General features: G+C 55.7%; 10 protein-coding genes across 10 annotated transcripts; 5 read left to right on the plus strand and 5 right to left on the minus strand.

Annotated features, from left to right (window-relative positions):
• On the plus strand, positions 1 to 2,184 carry BROUX77_002708 (uncharacterized protein; the record flags this gene model as incomplete). Its single annotated transcript, XM_073747279.1, has 1 exon — positions 1 to 2,184. One exon carries the CDS (start codon positions 1 to 3, stop codon positions 2,182 to 2,184), a length of 2,184 nt encoding a protein of 727 aa, XP_073607790.1.
• A 582-nt stretch (positions 2,185 to 2,766) lies between these two features.
• On the minus strand, positions 2,767 to 3,562 carry BROUX77_002709 (uncharacterized protein; the record flags this gene model as incomplete). The annotated part of the gene is made up of 2 exons (XM_073747280.1): positions 2,767 to 3,128; positions 3,205 to 3,562. The coding sequence occupies 2 exons, from the start codon at positions 3,560 to 3,562 to the stop codon at positions 2,767 to 2,769; spliced, it is 720 nt and encodes a 239-aa protein (XP_073607791.1).
• Positions 3,563 to 4,161: 599 nt separating this feature from the next.
• BROUX77_002710 (uncharacterized protein) lies at positions 4,162 to 6,261 on the minus strand (the record flags this gene model as incomplete). The annotated part of the gene is made up of 1 exon (XM_073747281.1): positions 4,162 to 6,261. The coding sequence occupies one exon, from the start codon at positions 6,259 to 6,261 to the stop codon at positions 4,162 to 4,164; it is 2,100 nt and encodes a 699-aa protein (XP_073607792.1).
• A 559-nt stretch (positions 6,262 to 6,820) lies between these two features.
• Positions 6,821 to 7,589, plus strand: BROUX77_002711 (uncharacterized protein; the record flags this gene model as incomplete). The annotated part of the gene is made up of 2 exons (XM_073747282.1): positions 6,821 to 6,858; positions 6,920 to 7,589. The coding sequence occupies 2 exons, from the start codon at positions 6,821 to 6,823 to the stop codon at positions 7,587 to 7,589; spliced, it is 708 nt and encodes a 235-aa protein (XP_073607793.1).
• Positions 7,590 to 8,488: 899 nt separating this feature from the next.
• Positions 8,489 to 9,799, minus strand: BROUX77_002712 (uncharacterized protein; the record flags this gene model as incomplete). Its single annotated transcript, XM_073747283.1, has 1 exon — positions 8,489 to 9,799. One exon carries the CDS (start codon positions 9,797 to 9,799, stop codon positions 8,489 to 8,491), a length of 1,311 nt encoding a protein of 436 aa, XP_073607794.1.
• A 422-nt stretch (positions 9,800 to 10,221) lies between these two features.
• BROUX77_002713 (uncharacterized protein) lies at positions 10,222 to 10,977 on the plus strand (the record flags this gene model as incomplete). Its single annotated transcript, XM_073747284.1, has 1 exon — positions 10,222 to 10,977. One exon carries the CDS (start codon positions 10,222 to 10,224, stop codon positions 10,975 to 10,977), a length of 756 nt encoding a protein of 251 aa, XP_073607795.1.
• A 650-nt stretch (positions 10,978 to 11,627) lies between these two features.
• BROUX77_002714 (uncharacterized protein) lies at positions 11,628 to 14,228 on the plus strand (the record flags this gene model as incomplete). Its single annotated transcript, XM_073747285.1, has 5 exons — positions 11,628 to 11,661; positions 11,740 to 11,777; positions 11,842 to 11,926; positions 12,004 to 12,350; positions 12,438 to 14,228. The coding sequence occupies 5 exons, from the start codon at positions 11,628 to 11,630 to the stop codon at positions 14,226 to 14,228; spliced, it is 2,295 nt and encodes a 764-aa protein (XP_073607796.1).
• Positions 14,229 to 14,640: 412 nt separating this feature from the next.
• BROUX77_002715 (uncharacterized protein) lies at positions 14,641 to 17,365 on the minus strand (the record flags this gene model as incomplete). The annotated part of the gene is made up of 3 exons (XM_073747286.1): positions 14,641 to 16,994; positions 17,062 to 17,183; positions 17,268 to 17,365. 3 exons carry the CDS (start codon positions 17,363 to 17,365, stop codon positions 14,641 to 14,643), a joined length of 2,574 nt encoding a protein of 857 aa, XP_073607797.1.
• Positions 17,366 to 18,725: 1,360 nt separating this feature from the next.
• On the minus strand, positions 18,726 to 22,124 carry BROUX77_002716 (uncharacterized protein; the record flags this gene model as incomplete). Its single annotated transcript, XM_073747287.1, has 1 exon — positions 18,726 to 22,124. One exon carries the CDS (start codon positions 22,122 to 22,124, stop codon positions 18,726 to 18,728), a length of 3,399 nt encoding a protein of 1,132 aa, XP_073607798.1.
• A 2,491-nt stretch (positions 22,125 to 24,615) lies between these two features.
• On the plus strand, positions 24,616 to 26,290 carry BROUX77_002717 (uncharacterized protein; the record flags this gene model as incomplete). Its single annotated transcript, XM_073747288.1, has 3 exons — positions 24,616 to 24,775; positions 24,833 to 25,624; positions 25,683 to 26,290. The coding sequence occupies 3 exons, from the start codon at positions 24,616 to 24,618 to the stop codon at positions 26,288 to 26,290; spliced, it is 1,560 nt and encodes a 519-aa protein (XP_073607799.1).
• Between the last annotated feature and the right edge of the window lie 38 nt (positions 26,291 to 26,328).

Consider the following 26,328-nt stretch of genomic DNA (forward strand, 5'->3'; position numbering starts at 1 on the left):
ATGGGCTTCTTCAGGTTCCTCAAGCGTGACCGGCCGCCGACAGCAGCAGCAGCGGCTGCTATTTCCTCAGAGCAGTATTTCAAAGGTAAGAGTCCAGTGCATCGCGAGGGCGCCGTGGACGCGCCCGTTGCTGGTCTCCGCCGGCCGCGATCCTCCGCCGTGACACGCACTAACGCCTGGGAACCAGCTCTCGCAGCAAAGGACGTGGGCAGCGAGAGGAACATCTCTAGCCCGGATCTCGATGCGCGCAGGCAACCCGCGGCTCTGGCCGGAGACCAGCTGCTCCCGCCACTGAAGCTCAACGCGCTCCCGCGGAGTGACGCCGGCGACCAAGTCCCGCTGCCGCTGCTGCCCAGCCCGCCCTCTACGCGCGTCAGCTTCGATGTCGGCAGCAAGCTGCCGCAGTCGCCCGCGACGTCCTCGTTTCCCTGGCGGACGCCGTCAATATCGCGGCCCATGTCGCGCAAGTCCAAGCGATTCTCCACCGCCTCGATCGGCACCGCCGACGCCGTGCCCGCGCCCGCCGACAAACGCCTTCTGCCCGCGCCAGACCCCGTCTTCGACAACCACCCGGCCGTCAAGCCGCTGGCCAGCTCCGTCTCGCCACCGCACAGCCACAAGCGCAACAGCTCGACGCTGGGCTCGGCCCAGCGCACGAACCGCGCCTTTGTCGACGTGCTGGACGCCCAGAGCGTCATCAAGCACTCAAATCTGCTGTCCCGCGTGCAGGCCACGGGCGTGCGAGACTACGGCGAAGACGTGGCCGACCGCAACAATGCCGGCAACAGCTTCGCCATCTCAACTGCCCTCCCGTACGCCCACCTGGCCGTGCCCGCGCCTCCGCTCCGGCCCTCGTCGTCGCGCGAGAGCACAGGCCGTATGCGGAGGTCGGGCTCCATTGAATCGTCCAGGCTGCGCCCTGCCACGGCCATATCACACCGCGACCGGCGTGCTGTTTCCGACTACGCCATCTCCGACTCGGCGTCCATCATCAGCCAACACCGCCTCACGGCGTTCCACTCGTCTGTCATGCCATCCTCGCCGTCCGCTTCGCCGCGGCCGAACCGGCCCTGGGCCCGCGACCTGGTGGACGCCTCCCAACTGGAACTGAGCCCGCGCCGCGGCCAGTCGCCTTCGTCCTCAGTCATCAACCGCGTCCAGGCATGGAACCGCGACAGCCAAGAGGGCCAAAGCCCCGAGCAACTCAGGGGGAAGCACACCCACCACCGCCTGGCGAGCAGATCCCCCCGGCCGTCGACCCCCGACAAGCCGGCTGATGCGCGATCCAGCCCGGCAAACCTGGTCGACACCATAACGGCGGGCTTCGGGAACATCGATTTCCGTGACTCTTTCGACGCGGAACTGCCCGAATCCCTGGCCGCGCCATCGCCCCGTAAGTACTCACATGAATGCATATCCACGCCGGCCACCGCCACCGCCGACCAGACGCTAACTGCCCCTCCAGAGGTACTCCGCCGGAGCTACCGCACAGGGAGCACCACCGACCTGCTCTACAGCCCGCACCGGGGCCCCCTCGCGCACGACGACGAGCCGGAAGACTTTGGCCGGCCGCACTCCAGCATGGCGCGGCACTGGTCCGTCTCGTCCTCGACGACGCCGACCAACTCGTCGCTGCACTCAAACTCCGCGCCGCGCCCGCGCACCAGCTACACGGAAAACACGTCCATCGAAGTGCCGGCCACACCCGACCAGCGCATGCTCGCCGCCCTGCTCACGCGCCACAGCTCGCGCGACGCCACCAGCGCCTACTACATGCAGCAGGCGCAGTCGGGCGCGCTCAAGGCGCCGGCGCCGTACGCGCACGACGCCGCGCCGCACGCCGGCGCGCGCCTCGACAAGCGCAGCCTCGAGCAGGTCGACTCCGAGGTCTATGCGAGCGAGGAGAACCTGCTGTTCCGCGACAACGGCTTTGGCCTGGCCGGCCTGCAGCTGCCCGGCCTGTTTGAGACCATCCCCGAAATCCCGCCCGACAGCCCGCCGCGCCACTTGTCGCTGGCCAGCGCCCCGTCGTCGCACTACCCGCATGCTGCCCGCGGCCGGCGCTACCAGTCGGCCATTGCCGAGGAAGACCCGGACCATTTTGCCGACTTTGACTACGAGCACGACCCGTTCCCGCCGCTGCCGCCCTATGGCACGCGGAGGCCTAACCGCGCTCCGCGCTGAAGCAGCCGGCCCGGCCCGGCCCGACTGCCTCGCTTCCTCCCTCTCCGCCTTAATCATCTCCCTGAGCCTGTGCCACTCCAGGCCCATGAACGACCGCCTCCTCCATGTTTGCTTCTCATGATACACGCCGTATTGCTTGCTTGATTTTGTGTTTCTTTGTTTATGATTCAACTACATACCCTTTACGTTCAACCTCGCTTGAGCCATGACATGACATGGCCTTCTTTTGCGCTCAAGATCCCACAGCCCTCCGGTCTTCTCCTCGTTCTGTCTGTTTTCTTCATCTGCATCGGAAACCGGTCCTCTTTGCCCCCATCGTTTGCCCTCTCTCGTCGACTCTTTCGCCATGCCCTTTATTCACGCTGTCCTTTTTTTTTCTATTTCTTTTTCATGAGGTCTTTGATATTTGTAGCTAGTTGATGAGATGGGATCTGTTGAGCAGGAGTATGAATTCATGTCGCTACTAAACGTTTCAATGAACAATACAGTGTTTGTCGCTTCCATATTGCTGGTTGATCTCTGATATGTGCATCCGGAATCAAGCCATCTGGCTGACGTGACGTGTATTTCGTCCTACAAAACTCATTCAGCAAGCGCCACGCAGCTGAATCGCAAGTCTTCTGCCTCTGCCTTTAGGAACTTGAGGGGCCCGTTTTCCAGTGCTGCGCGGCTCAGCACATCTTCGTCGGGGCCGAGATGCCCGCGTTCCAGGGGCCCCTTGCGTCTGCCGTCGAGCTCCCATAGAGTCCCGTCATTGCCCTTGACAAAGCAGACATAGTGCAGATCAACCTCGTCTGTTGCTTCGGGCGCCGACGTCGCGCCCTGGCCGGCCGTGTTGGCATGGATGACAGCAAGGTCCTTGGCCTTCTCCAACACAGCTGCACGGTCACGGGCTGGCAGCGGGATTGCCTCCTGCAGCAATCTGTCCAGGATAGAGTCCGGGCCTGCAGCAGGTCGTGGAAACACGAGCAGTTAGCCACCACAGAAGCGTCATCACAACAACACACCGGGAATACTCACTAATCAGCCCGCGGGCCGGGCCGTTGCTGACGGCATGCAGCAGGCCCATCAGCCCGCAGGCGTTGCGGATGGTCTGCGGGAACCAGACAACCTGGTCGTCGCCGCGCTCGTTGTACAGCGGCTTGTCGGCATCCTCGGCCTGGCGGTGCTCCTCGTACTTGGCAGAAACCGGGAACACAAGCAGCAGGGCGAGCGCGGGCCGCGGCAGAAAGTTGAGCATTTCTTCGTCGGTCAGCGACCATACGTCATGGACGCCCAGCGTCTTCTGCATGCCGAGATGGTGCAGCATCGCAGTCAGAAGCTCCGGGTTGGCCTCGAGCGGCACGAACGAGATGGCGTTGGGGGCAGGATCGGCCATGGCGCAGAGAGCGATGGCGTCTATTGAAAGAAAGAAAAAGATGAAAAAAAGATGATGGGGCTGAGTCAAGAAACCCTCGAGATCTCCATGTGGCAGGCGGGCTTTTATAGCTATTCCGGCTCCTGCAAATGGAAGGTGCAGACAGGGGGGTAGCTTCCTCCAAGCCCAGCCTGGTCTGCTGCAGTAAAGCGGGGCAGAGGGGCAGAATGGCAACTACTCGCTTTTCTGACAGGCATTCAGATACAAGCAAGCACAGCTATTTGGCCAAGTTCATTTTATGTCTCTTTTTTCATTCTTCTATCATACAGAGACGGCCGAGATGAGCAAACTTCTTTCCGGCAGCCAAACCCCTCCCCCGAAAAGAAAACGCCAAAAAAAAAGAAATACAAAGGACAACCGACCAGAACCGCAAATCGAGTTTTGTCTGTATGGGGATTGTTGTTGTTGCACAGAGCGAGACTGTGTCTATGTAGATATTGATACAAGTAGAATACAAGCAGCCCCGGCGAGAGTGCCGACTGACACAAAGCCGGCATGGACTATCGTCAGGCTTGGGCCATTCTGGGAGAACAAGCAAGGGAGCCCGTCGCTAAACTCCATCACGTTGCAATCGACTCGACTTCCTCGGGCTCTCTGTCCACCAGCCCGTCGGTTTCTTCTTCGCGCATACGAGCAAGCGTGCGCTGGTTCATTCTCCGGCGCTCCAGAGCCTCGAGATCAATAGACTTCATCTTCTCCAGCGCGTCGTTGATTCTAGCCTGCACCCTGCGACGCAGCTCAAACGCCAGCTTCTGGCTGGTGAAGACGGTCGGGAACCGGTACGACACCCACAGGTACAGCACGACGGAGCCGTGGAGCGATTCAAGCGCGCGGAGGTAGTCGCCGTGCGATTTTTCCGGCACGTTTTTGGGGTCGATGTCGAGGGTCTCGACTAGAATCTCGCGTATTTTAAGGAGCTCGCCATTGTCCATCTGCGAAATGCACCGAGCCACCGCTCTCAGGACCTTGTGCATCTGTGGATCACGCAGGTAGGCGGGCGCAGTGAGGAGCACGCAGCGGTCGTGGATTGACATGGGGAAAGGCTGGATAATCTCGGCCACCTTGAACAGCTCGTCCTTGATGAAGATGCGGAAGCGCGAGGAAAGCGTCGCCAGCTCCTTGAGCCGGAGTAGGACAAACTGCAAGGGCGTGTTGGCGGGAAAGTACTGGGAAAACTGTTCAATCACAGAGACTGGAGGAAACACAGAGACTGCCTTGATGGATGGTGCGTCCTTCCACAGGTTCTCTTGCACCACTTGCAAATCATCTTCTGTCAGCGCCGTGACAATGCCGACCTTGTTTTCCTCAGAGTCATCGTTAATCATGCCTTGCCGAGCAGTCTTGAAGCGGCCCGCACGACCACCAATCTGACGCAACTCTGACACCGTAAGCTGTCTCCACGAATAGCCATCGTGCTTTGTTGTCGTGTTGAAGATGATGCGCTTGACTTCCAGGTTCAAGCCCATGCCAATGGCGTCACTGGCGACCAAAAAGTCGTAGTCGTTGTCGGGATCATTAAACAGCGATGCTTGTTGGGCACGCACCTCTGGGGGGAGACTGCCGTAGATGATGGCGCATCTTTTGCCCGTTGCTTCTTCAATAGTGTTCTTGAGATCGTGGAGATCGAATCTAGAAAAGGCGACGACACAGTCGCCCGGCTCAAGATCGGCAAAGTTGTTCCGCTTTTCAATGTGCGTGGTTGCGGCCCGAAGCGGCGTCAACCTCTTGTAGTGATGGACAATGCATTTATCACCAATGCTTTCGCACAGCGACTTGATTATGTCAACCGTCCGCTCCTCTCCGCAAAGATGCAGCTCCTTGGCCTGCAGACCCAAGAAGGCCGTGGTCCAGCCAGAGCCTCGGTCCGTGTCGGCAATCATTTGGATTTCATCAATGACGGCAACATCCACCTGTTTACCAAGAGGTGCCATTTCAACCGTGCAGCTGATGTAGTAGTCATCGACGTCTTCGGGGATCCGCTGTTCCTCTCCAGTCATGAGCGCACACGGCTTGCCCTTGGCTTCCAATCTAGAGTAGATTTCGTGTGCTAGCAGTCGGAGCGGACCGCAGTAGATTCCTGATCGGGCGGTTTCAAGAGCCTTGAGGGCATGGTAAGTCTTTCCCGAGTTTGTGGGACCAACATGCAGGTGGACAGTTCTCTGCATGGCGCGCGTAGCAGGGAACCATTCCCACGGGAACCGGAGGTCGGCGAGCTTCGTTTGGTGTGCGGTTACGGACTCGGAAAAGTGGTGGCGGGACAAGAACATCTGAAAGGCGTAAGAAAGACCCACCTGTAGGCCTTTGTATCCCTCGCGAATGAACTTTTGGCGCAGAGAATAGTAGAGCGGGTTATCGCCCTTGCCACGGTACCCGGATGCCGACGAGGTCAGAGACTGGTCGATTGCCTGGCGGAAGAGGGCGCGCTCCTTGAGATACTGGGACAGGTTTTTCACTCCAAACGACCCAAACTGCTGCTTCACCATCTCGGCCGACGCATTGCCGGGCGCGAGCTTGGCGAACTGCACCAAGACCACATCGTGGAACAGCTGGTGCTTTGATTTGGGCCGCGGTCGAACTGCAGGCACCTCGCCCGTCTCAATGGCAAACCGCACCTCCTCCTCAGGCACTTTGTAGGTGCCATGCAGCTTGAACTTTTGCATGTGGACATGCTTCTGCTTCGCCTTGCCTCTCTCGTGAGCCGGCGTGGTTGAGAAGGCTCTCAGCAGACTGATGCTTTCATAGTGAGACGCAGACGGCGTCGCCGCGGCCACGCCACGGTGGCGCCTTAAGTGGGCGATTGGCGGTTGTGATAAACGATTGAGATTCCTGGAAAACATGATCTCTGCATGGTTCACACAGCCTCAAGATGTCGCTAGAGTTCCACCAGACGAAAAAAAAATGTCACCGGCAGTGTGCGACCGACGCCAAGAGGACCCCTGTCGCCAGCGCGTACACGTGACCGTCTTCGCCACCTAACCCGCCACTTTAACTGCATTGGGGTTAGCAGCCTCTCAATCCCAAAAAATCTGCTACTTGTCTGAGGTGGCTGTCGTCATTGCGTCTTCCTTTGTCCCAATTCCCATCCCAAGGCTTATTTGCCCTTTTGCAAACTCTCCCACCAAACCGCTGCATCTTTTGCTTCCAACACGGCACCACGAACACAACGTCCACAGTCTCATTTCAGCCGCCCTAGAGCCGTATTAACCCTTCCTGGCAAACATGGCCTCTTCTAGTTCCAACGCTACACCTCTGCTCTAGTACGCTCTCCCCAGTCTCCCAGATGTTTCGCAAGCTCTCACTGACCAGGGGAAAAAACAGCGCATGTGTTGCGCATAACACCACCATTCTCACCGAAGAAACGACCTCGGCTGCGTCCGGCGCCTCCTCGCTGGCCTCTCTCGTCCTGCCCAAGATTGACCACGCCACCTCGCAAAAGGTCACCTACACCCACGGCTCGAACCACATCCACTACATCTCCGAAAGCCCATCGGAGCATGGCGCACAGCCGTCAGCCGGCGGCCTGACCTTTCTCGTCATCGCCGAGTCGGCTCTCGGACGCCGTGTTCCGTTTGCCTTTTTGATCGAGATCCGCAACCGGTTTTTTGCACAGTTTCCCGAGGCCTCGTTCAACTACGCCGATCTCCCAAACTATGGCGCCGCCAGCTTCAACCCCGATCTCAAGTCGCTCATGGTCGAGTTTGGCTCGGCGCAAAACGGCCACAACGATTCGCTCAACACGGTCAAGCAGGGAATCGAGGATGTCCGCGGCATCATGACGCGCAACATTGAGGGCCTCATGGAGCGCGGCGAGCGGATGGACCAGCTGGTTGATCGGACCGACAGACTGGGTGGAAATGCGCAGGAGTTCCGCGTCCGCAGCCGAGGGCTCAAACGCGACATGTGGTGGAAGAATGTGAAGCTTATGGCGACGATTGGCGGCGTGGTTGGCATTATCATCTTGGTGATTGTCCTTGCTCTTCGGGGCTAGTAGGATACAAGACCCCGGCTCACAGGCCTTTTTTGTTCTTTTTGTTTTGGGGTTGGGCATTGCCATTCTGTGTTGATTATTAACTCCCCATTCTCGTTTCTCCTGTGTTCTGCAGCTAAGCAAGCCATGCATATAGTATATCGTTAGATCTCCAACCCCTAGTGTTTCCAGTCGCTGGGAGATGTCTTGAATTTCAGTTCTCATTAATTGCATCTGCGCCGCATTGCCATGTGATTTATCTGCTCTTCTATGAACCGCAGTTGTCCGCCAACCTCCGCCGATGCCGAAAACAACCGTTCAGCATAGCCTCTCACAGCTTGGAAGGCCTGGAGGCTTGGTTCCCCTTCAACGGAACGTACATGTAGCCATGGGTGGCCGGCGAGCTGATTCTGGGGTGGCCGTGGGCAAGACTCGAAGGTTGCAGTCGCTCCGTGAAGAATATAGGATGGCCAACAGCGGGGTCAAACAGAGCTGGATTTCTGGTGCTTGTGGGGGCGAGAGATGGTATCAGCCTCGGGGCTTGTGGGAGGCTGGGAAGCGAGGGCATTTCCCGAGTTTGGTGGTGATGATGAGCAAAGGAGATGTTCTGGGTGGGAAGAGATCTAGCCAATGTATGGAGTAACTAGCTGTTAACTTGCAAATAACTATGCGTGATACGGATGATGCAACCATGGTATCCCGAGGTCTAACTAGGCAAAAGAGGAGTCACGTGATAGAGTTCGCCCATCCATAGCCAGAAGAACAATGGAGAGCCGGTCGTCAGAAAGATCGCATTGACAACTAGCAACGAACTAGCTCATATTCTGTAGTTACAAGTACAAATACAAGTTAATACCACCAAACCCAGTCCAGTAACTCCAACGCAACAAAAACGAAGCTCTAATCTATCGGGGGCTGCCCTATTTCTTGCTGTCCCCTACATCCATGAAGCTGACCGTCTTGCCCTTCTTGCGCTGCTTCGCCTTGGCTGCGTCCGATTTCTTGCCCTTTTTGATGGCCTGGACGAGCCCGTCAATCTCCTCGAGTCTGCGCTTTGCCTCTTGTTCCTTTTCCCTTTCCTCTTCTTCTTTCTTTTGGCGCGCGCGAACCAGCGCCTGCTCCTTCTCGGTCTTTTCAATGAGCTTGTCACTCTCCTGCCACAGTCGCTTTGCAGTCTCTTCAATGCCAATATCCTTGCGGGCATAGTCCACTTGCATGCACTCTTTAACGAGGCGCACTTGTCCACCGGGGGTGCCCGACATGTTGGCGCCGAGGGATTGGTCCATGCAGGCGTGCAGAATCGACTGAGAAGCCTCCTGGGGGCTCTTGAGGAGTAGCCAGGGAAGGAAATAGCCAATGAGGTACAGGAAAAGACCCCAGAGAGACCCGCGCGTCAGCCAGCGTCTAGTTCCGGGAGTTCTGGCAAACCCAGGGTCGACGATAATGACACGCGCGTTCATTGGCAGGCCATCAGGCCGCTTGTGGGCATCGAGATGCTTCTGGAAAAAGTTGAGGAACGTCATCATGGCCAACTTGCTCTTGGCGTAGGCCTTCCCAGGGGACCATTCCTTTTTGCTGAGAACAAGAGGGCCCTCGCTCAGGGTCTCTGACGCAATATATGAAGAGCATGTGGTGTAGATGATGCGCACATCACGGTCAAAGGGCTGGACCTTGATGGCGGGGGCCAATATGCTGAGTAGGTGGAAATTGGATAAGAAGTTGACCTGCCAAGACTCTTCCAGGCCGTCGCCCGTCAGCCGGCGAGGGTTTCCCGGCGGGGTCATTGCAGCACCGCACAGGATAATGGAGTCAAGACGACGTGCCGGCGTATTGTCGATCCATCGCGTCGCAAACTGTCGGACACTGTGGAGGCTGGAAAAGTCAACCTTTTCGGCGTAAATCAAATCATTCTTGGAGCGAGTGCGCAAATCATGCACGTAGTCTGCCACGTAGGACTCTCCCAGCGAGTTCTGGGTCAGTAGAATCAGCTGGGCGCCCCGTTTCGCCAGCTCAAAGGCCGTATGTGCACCTATCCCGGACGTTCCGCCCGTCATCAAGACAACCTTTCCATGCATATCGCGCTCGGACGTATTCTTTGCGCCAGCAGCATAGAGGCGGACGAGCGTCAAAAGGCCCACGGCTGCGGCGACCTTGATCATGGTCAAGAAGTTGTTGGCCAGCCATGGCGGCGCTCCGTGGTCGATGACGTAGAAGATGAAGGGAATGGGCATTGTTGGTGGTGGTGTTCGAGGCAAGTAGAGACACGCACAGGCAAAAGGGCGATGGCGGGCTAATTCAGCGTGTGCATTTCTTGTTGCAGCTGGCAAAGGAATTCGGCGGACAGTCCAACAAGGCGAAATCGGGGAATGGCGTGGTGGTGGCTTTGCAAGGAAAGGCCACAGAGCCAAAAGTGGCAGCTAAGTAACTAATAGACGAGCGAGCTGAGGGAACCTTCCAGTACTTCCTGGGGAGCTCTACTTTCAACAGTTGTGAAAGTAAGCAACGTGGGTTAGTCAGCAGTTGGTAACCCTTATACTTGCACTCGTCCATTTGAAATGTACCAAAACTGCCAACGTCAACCCAACCAGACATCTTATTCTTTTTTGTTCTTTTTTCTCGTCCAGCAGCGCCCGTCTTCTTTGTCGCATTTTCAATGAGCCCAGCTGATAATAATAGCGAACATGAGCTAGACTCAGATGATATCCCCCTTCACTTGAAGAGACCGTTCTCGTCTGGAATAAGAAGACAAAAGGTTGTCTTTGTAGAGGCCAGTCTCCCAGATGGTACATTTTCAGTTGCCCAAAACACTACGACCAATGCCCGCGATGCCAGCGTGGCTGACTCTTATTTGCGGCTTGTGATGGGGGAGAAGGATGGTCCTAAGCTAGAGACCGGCGCCGATCCTGGCGATGCAGTGCCAGACGGCCAGGCCGCTTCGACGGCAGAGTCTACAGGCACACCAGAAACGCTCTTCTGCAACATCTGCAACATCACCATCGGCACAGCAAGAGGGCCCAAGGCGTGGAGCGACCACGAGGCCTCGCTAGCCCACCAGCTCTCGCTTCCTCACTCCCACCCGCCCTCGGCGCTGGATCGATCGCGCATGGGACTGAACTATCTGCGGGCGTATGGCTGGGATCCGGACTCGCGGCACGGCCTGGGCGTCGAAGAGCAGGGGATGCAGTACCCAATCAAGCCCAAAGCAAAGGACAGCAGCACGGGCATTGGGTACAAACAAGATCCGGCCAAGCCGGGCCCGGGCGGTGTGGCCAAGGCAAAGCCGGCCGTACCGACGGCAAAGGAGAAGCGCAAAGCACGGCAGGCGGAGCAGGAGAAGGCGCGGCGCCTTCACGACGAATTCTTTGCCAAGGATGACGTGCTGCGGTACTTGTCCAAGGGGAGCATGTAGTTGGGAGCTGGTAATCTGAGCGTATAGTTGACTATCATAACTACAAGTGCATAACGGCGGCGTTAGCAGAGCGCGGCTACAGCGGCTATCGCGGCTGCACTGCAGTCGTGCTGTTACAGCGGTGTTACAGCGGTGTTATAGTGCTGCCATGCCCTAGCCAGGGCGCCAGGGGCCTCTGCAGAAACACACGCGAGCCCTGAAACCCCACCAGAATACCTGCGGCAAAACCTGAGGCCCGACGGCCCTCAATCTTAGCGCTCAAGCTTCAGCTGGCCAGCCCCTGGAATCCTGGAGTTGGGGTTCTATTTACCTGTGCCAGCTCTCTCGGCCTTTGCTGCTGTTCGTCTTCCGCCGCTCATTTTCCGCTGTGCCCAAGTCCTCAGCTCGCCGCCGCCCGCCGTCCGCCGAGGCTGTTTCCAACCCGCTGAAAGTCCCGCTTCATCCCCGCCTGGCCGTGTGACAACAGCAAAGCCCCTCTGCAAGAACAACGAGACCGGGCCTGGTTAGCTGTTCCCTGTTCACCACACCACACAAGCCTCATTCTCTCTTCTCTGCCCGCCCGCCCTCGCCCGGACGCTCCTGGACGACTGCCACATCAACGCCTCCGGCCCCGCGTCTCTGTATCTGCCGCACGCCCCGTATCTGCCGCCATGTCGTCATCCGTCATCGAAGAGCATCGCCAAGGTACGTGACCCCGCTCCCACAATCCGATAGCCCGCCAACATGACATCTAACACATGGCATTGCCACATGCGTCTCCAGTGATGCTGAGCGCCATCGAAAGAGTTACTCGTGGAGATGTACGTAGCCTGCCGCCCCTTGCCGCCGCCGCCGTCCGTGTACTGATCTCCTGCTTGCGCACAGTGGAAAGTCCTCATTTGCGACAAGACCTCCCGCCAGACGCTGAGCGTCATTCCCGACGATGACATTCTCAACAAGAACATCATGAGTGCGTCGCCCGCACCCGCCCCCCAGAAGCCCTGCTCTCGCTCCCCGGCTAACCCTGCTGCTCTCTGCCGTGCCCAGACATCGAGATCCTCGAGGACCGCCGAGAACCCAACCCCGACATGGACGCCATCTACTTCCTCTCCAACACCTCCTTCGCCGTCGACTGCCTTCTTGCCGACATGGAACACCGTCGCTACCGCTCGGCATATCTCCTGTGGACCGGCCGTCTGCTGCCCAAGGACGAGGAGCGCATCCACAAGTCGCCCACTGCTCGCATGATCCGCGGCTTCGAGGTGCTCATGATCGACTTCCACCCCCGCGAGTCGCACCTGGTAGTCTTCAAAGATCCGTGGAGCTTCCCTTTGCTCTTCCACTCTGCTTGCAACGAGTTTGTCGCGCCTCACATGCGTGTCCTCGCCCAAAAGGTACGCCACGCTCCTTCTTGCCCGTCCCGTCCGCGCCGGCCCGGCTCATGCAAATGCGATGCGAAGCTGACCCTGTCTCTCTCATAGATCGCCAGTGTCTGCATTACCATGGGCGAGGCCCCGAAAGTCCGATACTACATGCCGCCAAACCCCCGCCACGAAGCCTCGGTACTCTGCACCCATCTTGCGCGATTCGTCCAGGAAGAATTCGACAACTATGCCCGCCGCTTCCCTGACTTCCCACCAAAGACCTCCCGTCCCCAAGGCACCCTCCTAATCACCGACCGGTCCATGGATCTCATGGCCCCCATCTTACACGAATTCACCTACCAGGCCATGGCACATGATCTGCTGTCCATCGAGGAAGGCGACAAGGTCACTTACTCCGTCGTCATCAACCAAGGCACCCCCGAAGAGGAAAACAAGGTCATGGAGCTCCAAGAAAAGGATAAAGTCTGGACTGAAAACCGCCATCGTCACATGAAGGATACAATCGGCAGATTGATGTCCGAGCTGCAAAAGTTCATGTCTGCCAACCACAACTTTGTGAATCCCGATGAAAGCAAGACTACCTTGAATACCATCAAGGACATGATGGCCGGGCTTCCCCAGTTCCAGGAGACCAAAGAGGCCTACTCACTACACATCAACATGGCAGAACAGTGCATGGCCTATTTCCAACAGCGCAAGCTACCAGATGTTGCCGCTGTCGAACAGACGCTGGCTACTGGCCTGGACGAGGACCTTCGAAAGCCCAAGGGTATTTTGGAGCAGGTTGTCCGTCTTCTCGACGACGATGCTGTTCCGTCCTCGGATCGCCTGCGCCTCGTCATCATGTACATTCTTTTCAGAGATGGCATCATTACCGAGGACATCAACCGTTTATTGGCACACTCCCAACTGCCCCTCCAGGATCGTGACTTGATATTCAACCTTAATGGGCTTGGAGCTTTGGCCACCCGCGACCTCAAGGACCCCAGACCACTTCCAGAACCCTTGTTCGCCCCGGACACCACTCAACCCGTCGACGAAGAATACACGCTTTCCCGCTTCAAACCCGTGCTGAAGTACGTTTTGGAAGAAATCTCCAAGGGCACCCTGCGCCAAGACGCCTTCCCCTACGTCATCCCGCCGCAGAACCCAAACGAAGATCTGATCGCCGCGCAATCCGGCTCTCTGCGCACCGCTCGCGGCAACTGGGCCGCCTCGGGCCGCCGCCAGCCCGAAAACCGCCAGCGCAACTTCATCTTTGTCGCCGGCGGCGCCACGTACAGCGAAAGCAGGTGCTGCTACGAAATCGCACACGAGCACAACAAGGACGTCTACCTTATTTCCAGCCACATGCAGACGCCCGCGCTCTTTGTCCGCCAAATCTCCGACCTTAGCATGCCCCCCAAGACCCTCGATATCCCCATGATGCGCCCCAGGCAACGCCCCCCCGCCCACCTGTTCGAGAACCACCGCCCCAACCCGCCCCCGCCCAACCCCACCGCCCAGCCGGGCCATGGCCGCGGCCCCGGCAGCGGCCCCGGTGCGCCGCCTCCTCCGCACGGCTCCGGCCAACGCATGCCCTCCAGCGGCAGCCAGCAGCGCATGCCTCCGCCGCAGGGCGGCATGCCCCCGCGCCCCACGGGGGGCAGCATGCCGCCGACCGCCGCCATGTCGCAGATGAAGCTGAGCACATCGGCGCCAGGCATGCCGCACCCGCACCCGCACCCGCAGCAGCTGCAGCAGCCGCAGCGGCCCATGCACGCGGCGCATCCGTCGTCGGCTTCGGCCATGTCTAGTGCGTCGCATGCTCATTCGCCTGATGAGAAGAAGAAGGATAAGGATAAGAAGGATAAAGAGAAGAAGAAGCGCCACTTTTTCAAAAAGTGAGAGTGGGCTTTTTCTTGTAGTGGTTTTGCGTGTTGCTGGACGTGCAGACAGGAGAGGTACTACTCAAGGTAGAAGAAGCGTTTTTTTATACACAGATAACTACATTGTCACAAGTGCTTGCATTTCCTAATTTTTTTTCTAGACCCATCGTGACCCATCTTGCATTAATCAAAGGACAGTTCACACATTCAGTCACGTTCACTGCATTAAAAGAAAAAAAAAAGAAAAAATCACGAGGCCAAGGAAATACCACCCGACTTTGAGTATATTGAAACAATGCTTTCGATATAGAGCCATCTGGTTCATTGATATGAGCACACTACCCTCGCTAGACAAATGTAGGACGGACGCCTGCTACACGAGTGCAGCAGCAGTGCTTTGCGGAGAAAAAAAGCTACCAGGTGGGGTTTATTTACTGTCGGGGATAAGCGCCGCGCTGCGGTCCTCCAAGAGGCACACCACGAGCGTCGTATGGGCCGCCGGGACCGGGGCCGGGACCAGGGCCGTAGTGTCCAGAGACATCTGGACCCGGGGGCCCCTGGTAGTTCATGCCGGGGGGTGGGTAGAAGTTCATGGGCGGTGGCGCAGTACCGCCGTAGATGCCGGGCGGGGGCATCATGTTGCGTGGAGGCATACCCGGCATAACGGCAGGAGGCATGCCATCGGGCGGGAAGCCGGCCATGGGGAAGTTGGCCGGGAACATTCCAGGCGGAGGGGCGTTGCGGCCAAGGTTAGGACCGCCGGCGGCCAGACCCGGGGGAGGCATCATCGGACGCTGCTGGTTGGGGAGCGGAGGGCCGCCGGGAATCCACTGGTTCGGGTTGGGCCCAGGGCCGCCAGCCATGGGCTCAACGTTGGGCGGGCCTCTCTGCAGCATTTGATTGGCCTGGGGCATCTGCTGCTGGCGCGGGTCGCCACCTTCGTGATGGAAATCATCTATGAAGCCCGGAGGGCGCATGCCGCGTGGGATTGGAGGCATTCCGCGGCCTTGCTGTTGGGCGACCATGTTGTGTTGCAGTCTCTGCTGCTGCATCAAGAACTCATCGCGTTCGCTGAGGCCATGGGGACCAGTGGGCATGTGCATTGGTTTGGGCGGCTGCTGCTGCATCATAGGCGGAGCGGACTGCTGTTGGGGAATGGAGTGGCCCTGGATGGGCTGTTGTTGCTGCTGCTGCTGTTGTTGTTGAGGTTGTGGTTGCTGTTGAGGTGGCATTCTTGGATCAATAGGAGCTTCGGGCTGTTTGCGCATAAGATTCATCAAAAACTCGGTGTTGCTGTTAGAGTTGCTGCCATTGGCATCGGCACGATTGCCTTGAGCACTCTGCTGTTGGCGGTTGCCCACAATAGACTGCAAAAGCTGCATGGGCGGAGGAACAGGGTTCATCATAGGTTGAGGCGTCATTGCTTCATGCATGGTATGAGGCGGCATAGGAGGTTCCCGGCCATACTGGTGGAATATTTCAGGAGGAGGACCGGAAACAGGGGCCTGGCTAGGAGCGGGGCCAAGACTAGGTTCAACGCCGGACTCGGAGTCGTTTGGAGGATGGGAAGCGGGAAGCGGCATACCCATACGAGGTTGCTGGGGCTGCGACTGGGGCTGTGAGGGAGGCTGAAAGCCTGGAGTCCCAGGGCCTGGAGTTGGTTGCGAGATCTTCAGTTTTGACAGCAACTGCTGGAAAGCAGCCTGGTCATTCGATTGCGAGGACTCACTATTTTCCTGGAGCGGGATGCCGGGAAGCATACCACCAAGTCCGGGAATGGGGGCGTGGCCGGGAATGGGGGCGGAAAGAGGGCCCTGTTGAAAGTGCTCAGGTCTCAGGCCGTCCTCATGAGAAGCACTGGCATTGAATAGCGACATGAAGCGCGATTTACCGCCGCCTTTGCCAGTTGCCGCGGCTTCAGTAGGTTCACCGGTGGGGGTTCCCTTCTCAGTCGTGGTTCCACTGGCGTACGAAGCAAAGAACTTGTCGGGGCCCAAATCAATTTTCTTGGGAGGCATAGATTGCTGAGTGGAGGGCGCATCATCGTTGGAGCCAAATGTTATGTGATCATTGTCATTTTCAGCAGAACCTTCGCCGTGACCATCGGGTTCCTTGCCAGATTTTCGGTTCTCGCGGCTCTTGAGCTCCTCCATGAACTTGCGGAAGTCTTCCGCATTATGGGTCTTGGACTCTTCTCCAGCAGGCTCATCCATCCACTCTGGGTTGCGCTCTTGGCGCTGCGACTGCTCGCCCCGAGCCCACCGACGCTCAAAGTTCCGATGGTTGTTGCCGGAGTATGAATCTTCAATGGAGTCGTCACGATCGCGCCAGCTCCTGGCAGTCTTGACCTTGTCGAGACGGTCGTTGGTGCGGCCGGTAGAAGTCTCGGAACTGCCATTTCTAAACCAAGTTCCGTCCTTTGACTTTGGGCCGTGGGCGCCGTTGGCATTGTGTGGGCGTCCCTCGCCATCGTCTTCGCGGTCAAGATCGCGGGTTCGACGTTCATTGTACCGATCGCCGCCGCCCATGCGGCCAATGAACCGCTCGGCGCCTTCGGCCCCAAAGCTCTTACGCGGACGGACTGTGCTCCAGCCCTCGGAGTCCTGGTCGTCACGGCGACGGAAGCCACGAGTATCGCGCGAGTCTGTATCGGTGTTATTTCGGTGATGGGAAAACCGGTCGGGGAATTCGCCATCTTTTTGTTTGTCAGGTTCAGAAAACTTGCTTGATCTTGGAGTCGAGGAGGCAAACGTAGAGCGGAAGTGGCCAATGGGATCGTCAGAGTCTGGAGCTGCAGGGTTAGAAGATGAAGGGTTGAGTGGGGGAAGTGCAGGACGGGTTGATGGACATACCATTGTGCCGGGGCAAGGTGCTGCGGTCGCCGTGGAGGCGGCGGGTGGAAGTGAAAAGAGGGGAGTCGATCTTGGGCTGGTGGGTAGGCGTCTTTATAGGCTGGCGGCGATCTTGCCTGGATCTAGCAGGCGTAGTGGCCACATGTTAGTTGCTACTGAAAAACAATGGTACAATGTTTAGTCAATGGAAATGGAATAGAACATACCCAATCCAGCTTTCCTCTGGCGGCAGCGATTTCGGCTTCACACACAATGGAGAGTCCCGCAGGAAGAGGAGCAAGCTATGTTCGTATCGGATAGCCATTGTCGGGTTGGTGGTTGGGGGTCGATTATGAAGAATGGGATATCAGAGCCGGCAGCACATATCACGGGTCTTTGCAGAGAAGGCGGGGGGGAGATGAGACAGCCGCTGGTGGCCAAGGCGGTTCTTGGGCGGCGGGCGGAGAAATGGTAGATCCGGCAGGGGACAGATTGAGTCAGTTGATGCGGGATTGGTGGCGGATGAGAGCGGGGGGTCGAAGGGCGAGAAGCCAAAGAAACGGCGTGCCGTAGCAATCCGGGCGAGACTTTCCGGCCAACGCGGTGTCAGAGACAGTGCGGCTGTGAAAAGAGTCACCAGACAGCTTTTTTTCGGCGGGTGCTCTCTCTCTCTCTGGCGGCGGGCGATTGGGCGGGAGCGGCGATAACTGGACAGGGAGTTTTAAAGTTGAGCGTAAGAAATACAGAGCGGTGAGTCAGGACAGCAGGCGGCCGTCAGTTGATGAAGTTTGCGGTGATTGGAGGTGGGAGCGAGAAAAATTGCGAGGCAAAAGGGTTGGGTGGTGGGTGGTGTCAAAAGGTGGATGTGGATGTGGGTGTGGATGTGGATGGGAGGATGGGATGGATGAATAGGCGGATAAGTTAAGATAGTTTGCCAGGTGGGTGGGAATATTAGCATAGTTATTAGACTATGGGAAGATTGGAACGGAGCTGTATGAGATCACCCCAAAGGGTTTCAGCTCCGAATAAAAAGGCTGGCCTTGTCTTGTCTTGCTGTGCTATCAAGGGGGAAGCGTTGAAGGAGGGCGGCAGGCAAAGGCAGCGGGCATCTGGGTTTAGGCTTGAGTCTTCAGGCTCCAGGCTTCAGACAGTGGCTTTATTTAGGCCTTTGCGCTGTAGGGGAGGGGGGAAGATGCTCAAACTTCTGTAGTTAGTTATTTACTGCACCTATTATTATCTCAGTCAAGCCAACTGCCCTCTATTCTGCTTGTCGAACCACTTCGACAGCCATGTGCTATTTCCAGCGTCCACATACCTGGGCCTCTTTCCGACACACACAAAGCCTCACAATATTTCCGAACCAGTCCTCGCTGGCCTCTTCCGACATCACTGCATCCAAAAAAGGGTTCGCTTGAGCCTGTCAACCTGCCTGCGTCTCCAACGCCGGCGCAGCGTAGCACTGCGCCTAGGGTTGGAGGTGCTGACAGGGTCACGTGCCAGACCCTAAGACATGGACTCGATCAAGACATGCATCATAAAAGGGGTTCTGGATTTGGGCATTTGAACGCACTTTATTCCTTTTTTGTGCTGCATCACTAACTACACCTTTCCATGTATATTGTATTACCTATGCATTTTTGTTCCGTGCCCCTCAGTCCTTGAAGCAAAGGTCCTCGACCTCTTGCTCAAGCCGACCCAACGTTGTCTTGCGCATCGACGGCCCAAGAGACACTCTCGCCACTCCATTTCTCAACGTGCTCTTTGTTGCATGTTTCCCACGAGCGTCGTATCAGAGCTTTGTAGATTGCCACTTCCGAGGCCTGGCGCATCTGTGCCTGCTGCGTCTTCAACCAGCTGATAATGCCGAACCGAGTAATCAGCATCGTGCTGCCACCCTCCAGGCACGTGATTTTGTACACCAGCTTTTGCAGTTTTGCGCGAAGGCCCACCCGGAAGTTGGGATTGCAGCCAGCACACAGAATCTTTTCCAGCCAGTTGTTGCGGTAGAAAATAGAAAGATCCTCCTTGGTCTGTAGAGAGTCAAGGAGATAGGAAAACAGCCAACTGAGCTCAATGTAAAGCTTGTCGTCCTCTGAAGGTTCGCCATGGAGAATGTCATGGATGACAGGGAGCTTAGTGGCCGACCAGATGGGGCCTTTGGTGAGGAACCGGTTGATCTTGGGGTACAAGGCGTGAAGAGGATTTGCAATGATGCTGAGAGAATGAGAGGCAAAAGCTACAAACTGCGAGGGCGCATGGCTACGGGATACCAAGCTCTGGCAGGACTCAGCCAGCTCTGAAATTAAAAGCCAGACCTGTTCCTTTTCGGGATGAGATGACTCCTTGATTTTGACAGCCATCTTGCGCAGGTTGATGAGAGCCTCGAGGCGAATGCTAGTGTGCTCGGACCGTAAAAGTCTAAACACGGACACCGCGTAACCATCATCGATGAGGTCCTCTGCGTTCTTGTTCACCCACCGAGTGAGAGCCGAGTTATCAAGTTCGAAATCTTCCATGTCTGCACAGATAGCTGCTAGAGCAGTAGCATATTCGGTGCTAGATATGGCTTCAGTCTCTGAAGCATCAACGTCCATAGCAGTGCCGTTAGAGGGAACAACACCCTTTGTCTGTGTGGCTTCGGAAACCTTGGGTAGTGACAACCAGGGAAGATGCTCTTTCATTCTGATGCAAAGAGCCGTGACTAGAGAGACTGATTCATTGGAAGAAACTAGAAGAGATGCGTATTCTGATATCAACCCAGCAAGAGATTCAAGCACATCATCATCCATAGTTTTGCATGCATGAGGCACCTGGTCAGCAAGCGCGACCAGTAACAGGCTCGGCTTTTCGGATCCAACAACATTGCCTTCTCCACTGAACTCTTGTAAAAGATCGAGGTATTTGAGAGGAGAGGCTGATGCTCTTTGTATACAGTTGTCGAGAATAGACCATTCTTCCTCGGATATATCCTCAGTTTGTCTGACAGCCTCTATCAATGGCTTTAGTCCTGAATATTTTGAAACCACTTGGTGCTCGGAAGCAATAGACAAAAGCGTCTCTTCTAACCTTGTTGAGTGAAAGGTATGTGATTTGTTGCAGGCGAGTTGTAGAAGAGCTGTAAACGGAGACATGGGAAGACCCTCGACCTTGGTGAACCAACGCATGCCGGGAGAGTAACTGGCAATTTCGAGTAGGTTCTCAAGCTCGATTAGAACGACAGCCTTGTCCTTGGGATTTTCAAACTCTGTCTCAAGGCGGCTCAGTGTGCTGATGAGAAGAGAAGAAGCATCAAAGTTGGCAGCAAGAGCCACCTGGGGAATCTGCTTGTAGTAAAGCGCAAGAAGATGGCTAGCCGTGGCTCTATGGAGCACACTCCCTGCAGGAATGGCCTTATAAGAGCGAATAACTTCCTTCATATCGGGAATGCGATGGCAAAAGTCATCCAAGAGTTTACGTTGGGCATAGCGCCAAACAGGCGATTCAGACGCCTCTTGGTGGAGTTTGAGAGCTTCTTGCAGCTTTTGCATGGCGACAACTAGTAAGCGAGTAGCAAAGAAGGAAACAAGAGGACTCTTGGGATCCAAGCAGCGCGTGAGAACCTTTTGACTGAGAGCGGGAGGGAGGATGTTGTCAAGCACAATTGAAGCCGGCGGTGGGATATCGGCAGCAAGGCGGGTCGCATCGCCAAAGTCCTTGGGCAGGGAGAGCTGAATGGTGTTGAAGAGGAAGGCAGCATATCCAATCCAGGTCATGGATAGCTTAGGGTCGAATGTAAAGGCAATCTGCTTTTGGAAGTAGGAAGCGACAAGCTCGGGACAGGCGCTGAAGCAGCCAACCAGCAGCTCGCTGTGTTTGAGGTTAGCCCATGGTCGGAGCTTGAGTGTGAATTCGAGTAAGGCTGCGTTGACAACGGGGGTTTCGCTCTTGTAGCGATCCATCCATGACAGACTCTCAACGCCCATGATGCTGGCCGAGTCGCGAGTCGAGTTGGCAGCTGTGGAGTCTAAGCCTTCGGGGTAAAAGCCAGTTGAGCTCAGCATAATTCCAGAGCCCTTTGATGTGCAAGCCAGCATGAGAAAGCTGTGGATCTTGTCTGAGATAGTGACGGGGCTGTTGGCGTCATGACTGTAGTTGTAGAGATTGAGGAGGCGAGCGAGAATCTTGGCCGAGAATGCGAGAGACTTGGACTGCGGGGGAATTTTGGAGTCGGTGAGAAAGTATTTGGTGAAGCTCTCAATGAGATCAGATAAGACAGAGGGAGCATCGTCCTTCAATAGGAAAGTGAGATGCGACATGAGACCTCGCGTCAGAACCAGCTCCTTTCTGTCGTTAGCTGGTAGGTATTTGAGGAGGGTTGTGAACAGTCTTATAGAATTGGTGCGCACTGAAGCCTTGGTAACATCTTCCATGCCTTCGGAGTTGTGCTTAACCTCGAGATTACGCACGAACTCTGCAAGCGTGTATTGGCGGCCTCTGAATACTCTGCGGGCAAACACACCACCGTCCAAGCTGATGACTTCACGAAGCATGCGTAGTGTCGGCGAGATCACGAAGCCCTTGGAAGGATCGGAAGAGAGGTTCCGGGCTATCAGTCTAAGATGACGCTCTTGTAGCAAGGCCTCGCATATGCCCATACCATGGCGGACAAGACTCAGGTCTGCAGAGATGACTTGGAGTAACAAGGAGAGGACCACGGCCACACTAGACAAAAGCCCATCATTGTGCGTCTGGACCGCGTTGGCCCAGGTCTGAAAGACGCCGTCCAGATATACTGCATTATCGTCATCTGGCGAAGGCTGGGTAGACTCGAGGTAGAGTGCCAGCATCTCGTGGTTCTTAGCCGTTTCGGCATCGCCCTCCGCCGCCGAGTTGAGGCTGTCGAGGAACAGTTTAAATGACTGCAAGCCGTGGCGGGCTTTGCGCGCGTCCTGATCAAAGGAGAGCAGCATGCGCATTTGGCGACTGCTTGTGATGGGCTCGGAGGTCGGCGCCTCGTGGATAATCTTTTGCTTTTTGCGGATGGACATTGGGCCATCTTGGAAGAGCGCGTCGGCCTCGCGGTCGCGGGGCTGTCGTTTACCCATCTTCGGCTGTCGAAAAGAATGGCAAGGCTGTAGAGCGAAAGAGACAAGAGGAGAGTCGTGGAAGGTCACTGCTATGGCAAGACTTTTGGCTCACATGAGCTCAGCTCGCCATCCGTCATCGTGTGCAAAAAAAAGCCTTTGGTCTTGCGATGGACCAAAATTTAAGTGGGGTCCTTGTTATCGATAGATGACTCAGCACATGGAACAAAGGAAAGAAGATCAGGGTCTTGCCAGTTTTGGTTTCGGGTGAACATTGGCTTGCTTGTACAACCAGCAAAGTTACATGGGGACTTTTTGAAAGACACAAGTTTATGAATTGTAGCTACCAGACTTCATGAACACTGAGATCACGGCGTTAAAGATCGACGAACGATTTTTCTTCTTCATACACGTGATATGACCCGAGTGTAATATCACGGCACCATTCCCCAACACGAGATTGAAATGACTTTAGAAATTGAATGTAGCCCGTGAGTCGTTGATGATTCGGCGCAGGGGCCAAGATACAGCCAAGGTGGATGGCATGGGCGCCCCTGATTTGATTGGATGTCCAAGATTCCACCAGAAACCATCTCGTTCGCTAGGCTCCTGGAGCGTGAGTGTTTTGCCTCAACCGAACCGGAGACTGCCTCTCAAAATGCAACATGACATTGGCGGTGACCCGGGACCTCATACTTGTCGGATCCCAAGCAATAGCACGCCAGGCCTAACGACACATATCACCGCCTGGTCCTGAGACGGGCCTCCTCGGCATATGGCTTTGGGTTTCCCTCGGCCGCTGGTACGCCTTGCTTGGCTGGCCAGCGAAAGGAAACACAAGCCTGCATGGAAGGTCGAGTTGATTGGCTCGCGGCGGCCATAGACTCCCGGCTCTACTGGCCGTTGTTTTCTTTTTGCTGTTCGTCTCACGTCCGTGCACTCTGTCTGTTAACAGCCAATGCCAGCGCAGAGGGGGCAGGGGGGCTGCAACTAGAACATGTCCAGGTCAACTATAACCACATAGTACTTAACTACATGGAATACCTGCCAATACAAGGATACGTATATACAACATGTCCACACACACAGACTTCCACAGTCTGGTTGAGGCAACTTCATCCCTTCCGCCCTTTTCTTGTTTGTTGTCTTGTCACAGGGCATAGCCTCAGGGTCAAGAAACAGGAACGCGCCCTATCAGCCGTTTATGGCGTACTGGTGTTGAAACTGCGGCAAATTGACAGTGCCAGTTAAGCGCTGGATACACAGAGTGTCCCTGGGAACCGAAAGCCAATCATAAAGCCCAAAGCCCACCAGTCTGTCTTCTGTAACATGACCTGCCGGCAACCGTTGAAAAAAAACCGGCATGAGGATGCAAAGAGGATCTGGCACAACCCTGTCTCTCTATTTTGTATACAGGTACTACGACTGCTATTGACTACATGTCGAAGAAGAAAGTGCCGCCGGTGTAAGCCAGTGGACGGCGACATGGAACTAAATGAATCGACAATGGAAATGAAGAGCCACCCGGGCCACCCTCTGGAGGCCGCCGTGCATGTGCAGGTTTACAGAGTTATACATGGCCAGTTACATACATACATACATACATACATACATACATACATACATACATACATACATACATACATACATACATACATACATACATACATACATACATACATACATACATACATACATACATACATACATACATACATACATACATACATACATACATACATACATACATACATACATACATAACTAGTTAACTAACTAATAACTAACATATAGTTGCATACTACATGTGCCTGTGCTTGTTTGTTCCTACATAACAGGCCGCCTTCCAGGGTCCTCCGCGGCCACTGACTTGTGCTACTTGGTGCACTGCGTAGTTCGGCTGCTCCCACGACTGGGCGTCTGGGTCTTCACATGGCCATCTGCCATGGCCGCCCGCGTGGGTATTTATTCATCTCGATCGCTCTCTCTCCGACAGCCCTGGTTCTCCTGTTCTTGAACCTCCTGCCAGTCATAGCTTTATACATCATTGCATTGCCCTCTCAGTCTTGGGCTTAAACCAGCCGATAGGTTCTGGAGTTGGCCTGCTTGCTGCGCGTTTATGTAGTGGCCTACGCCCCTCACTTCTTGTTCTCTTCTTTTCTTTGCCTCTTCTATGCTCTGCTGTTTTCGTTTCTTGTTTTTTATTGCGACTCTGTTGTGGCTCATATCACCTCTCTCGCCTTGCCTTGCTTTCTGACCTGTTTTCTTTTGCCACTTATACCCAGCGCACATTTCTGTTCTACACACTTCTTGATATATTCTTTTGGAGCACTCTTCTTTTCTTCCATTTGTTTTTCTCTTGCTCTCTTGTCTCTCCCTGTATCGACCTTTTTTTCTTTCTTCCCTTGCTTTACTATATGGCGTGGTCCTAATGTGCATGTTCTGATGCAGGCGGAAGAACAAAAGCAACTCCGGCATGCACTTTGCATAAACAACCAAGACCCTCTTCATCATGCGTACTCCCATTAATTCCCCTCCTTCTGCCGACTTGCTCGTCCCGGATCAGCCTTTATCAAAGTCTGTATTTGAGACGTCGTCTTCCCTACTTTCTCTTTTCTCTCGGTGTTGTGTGTCTTGGGCCCCGTGCTTTGAAAGCCAGTCCAGCCAGCCAAGTCAGTCTGCTAAAGTTCGCCTTGTCCCGGTGACAACTCGCTAACCTTGTGATATAGACCCGCCTACAAACCCAAAGCCTTTTGTTGAACAAAAGCAGCCCGTCCTAACCCCCAAACCTGTCTTGCCGACAGTCCCGGACGCCAGTGTCCGAGAAGTTGGGCTCGGGGCTTACACCACACACAAACCTCTGAGCTCAAGCGGCAGCATATCAAGCATGCGTTCAGTCTTGGACTCTTGGAAGAAGAAACAGCGTGAGCGGTCTGGTACCGCCTCGTCAAACCGGTCTCTTCAGATATCAGCCCCAACCAACTTTCGGCATGTGGCTTCACAATCTTTCTCTACCACATACACACGCATGTCCGAGACAATGACATGTGCCGACAGCGAACGGCCCCTTTCGCTCCATCTCCTGGAACTCACTATTCATGAGCCTGCTCGCAGGCTTTCTCCTCTCATGTCCCACTTCCGACTACCCGAGACCGCCGCCTCTGTTGGCCCGTCAGACCACCACTCAAAGGCCACTTGGGATATGACCGAGCGTCCCCCTTCCCGGGCCATGACATTTCACATCCCCCGCCGCGCCATATATACGCCCCAGTGCGAACACCAAAAGGCCATTGTCGAAAACCAAGAAAGCGAAAATGATACTTGTGACTCGCCTCAGTGTGCCAACTTTGGAAGCACTATCATCAAGACCGAAGATGTTGTTGAGCGCATCGCCAGTGCATTGATTGAAAAGGAATGTCTGGAACGAGCTATCGAAGACTGTATAGAACGTGAAAGTATTTACTTCAACAGCCGCCCTTCAACAGCGGTATCACGAGTTGCAACCATCTCCGACATGACTGGTAAGTCTCACCCGCCCATTTAGTAACGACTGAATACACATGCTAACCAAGCCTCTAGATATCCAAAACTGCACACCCTCCGTTCCCGCCCTGCCTCCTATTGCGACTTGCTTCTCTCAACGAGTCCACCATACAAACCCCTTGTTGTCTATTTCGCCCTCTAGCTACTCTCCTATGATGAGTGGCAGCCTTCCTCAAACCCCCGCTACACTCTACTCGCCTTTTCCAACAGTCTCCGACAGCAGCCCGATCATCACAACCATCACACCTCCCTTGCCGTTGGTGTTGAGGCCTCCCCTACGCAAGAAGCAGCCGTTTTCGCGGGTTTCGTCGTGGTTCTCAAAACACCAACACTCACGCCATGACTACCAAAAGGACCTGTCTTTGGACAGTGTGACAAACAGCCCCCGGCCCACCACAGGCAGGGATGGCTTTTACCAGTGCTTCACACCTCCGCTGACAGGAGACAGAAGCTTCGACGAGATGTCGGTCCCTGACTGGGATAGCGAGAATGACGTACACAGCTTGAAAAGCACACAGACGTGGACTGCTTTTACTCCGCCAATGAGCCGGCACACGACCCGCGGTGTTGCTTCCATTGATTCGAGCAGCCTGTCGCCCCTTTCCAAGGTCAAGACTCTCCCAAGTGTTGGCGCTGCGTTTTGAGCGGCCGTCGACGGCGGCGGGTTATCTCCTTCACGCGC

This window comes from Berkeleyomyces rouxiae (assembly GCF_048999995.1).
Source record: "Berkeleyomyces rouxiae strain 22BRR77 chromosome Unknown BrBRR77_ptg000002l, whole genome shotgun sequence".
Classification (NCBI taxonomy): Eukaryota; Fungi; Ascomycota; class Sordariomycetes; order Microascales; family Ceratocystidaceae; genus Berkeleyomyces; species Berkeleyomyces rouxiae.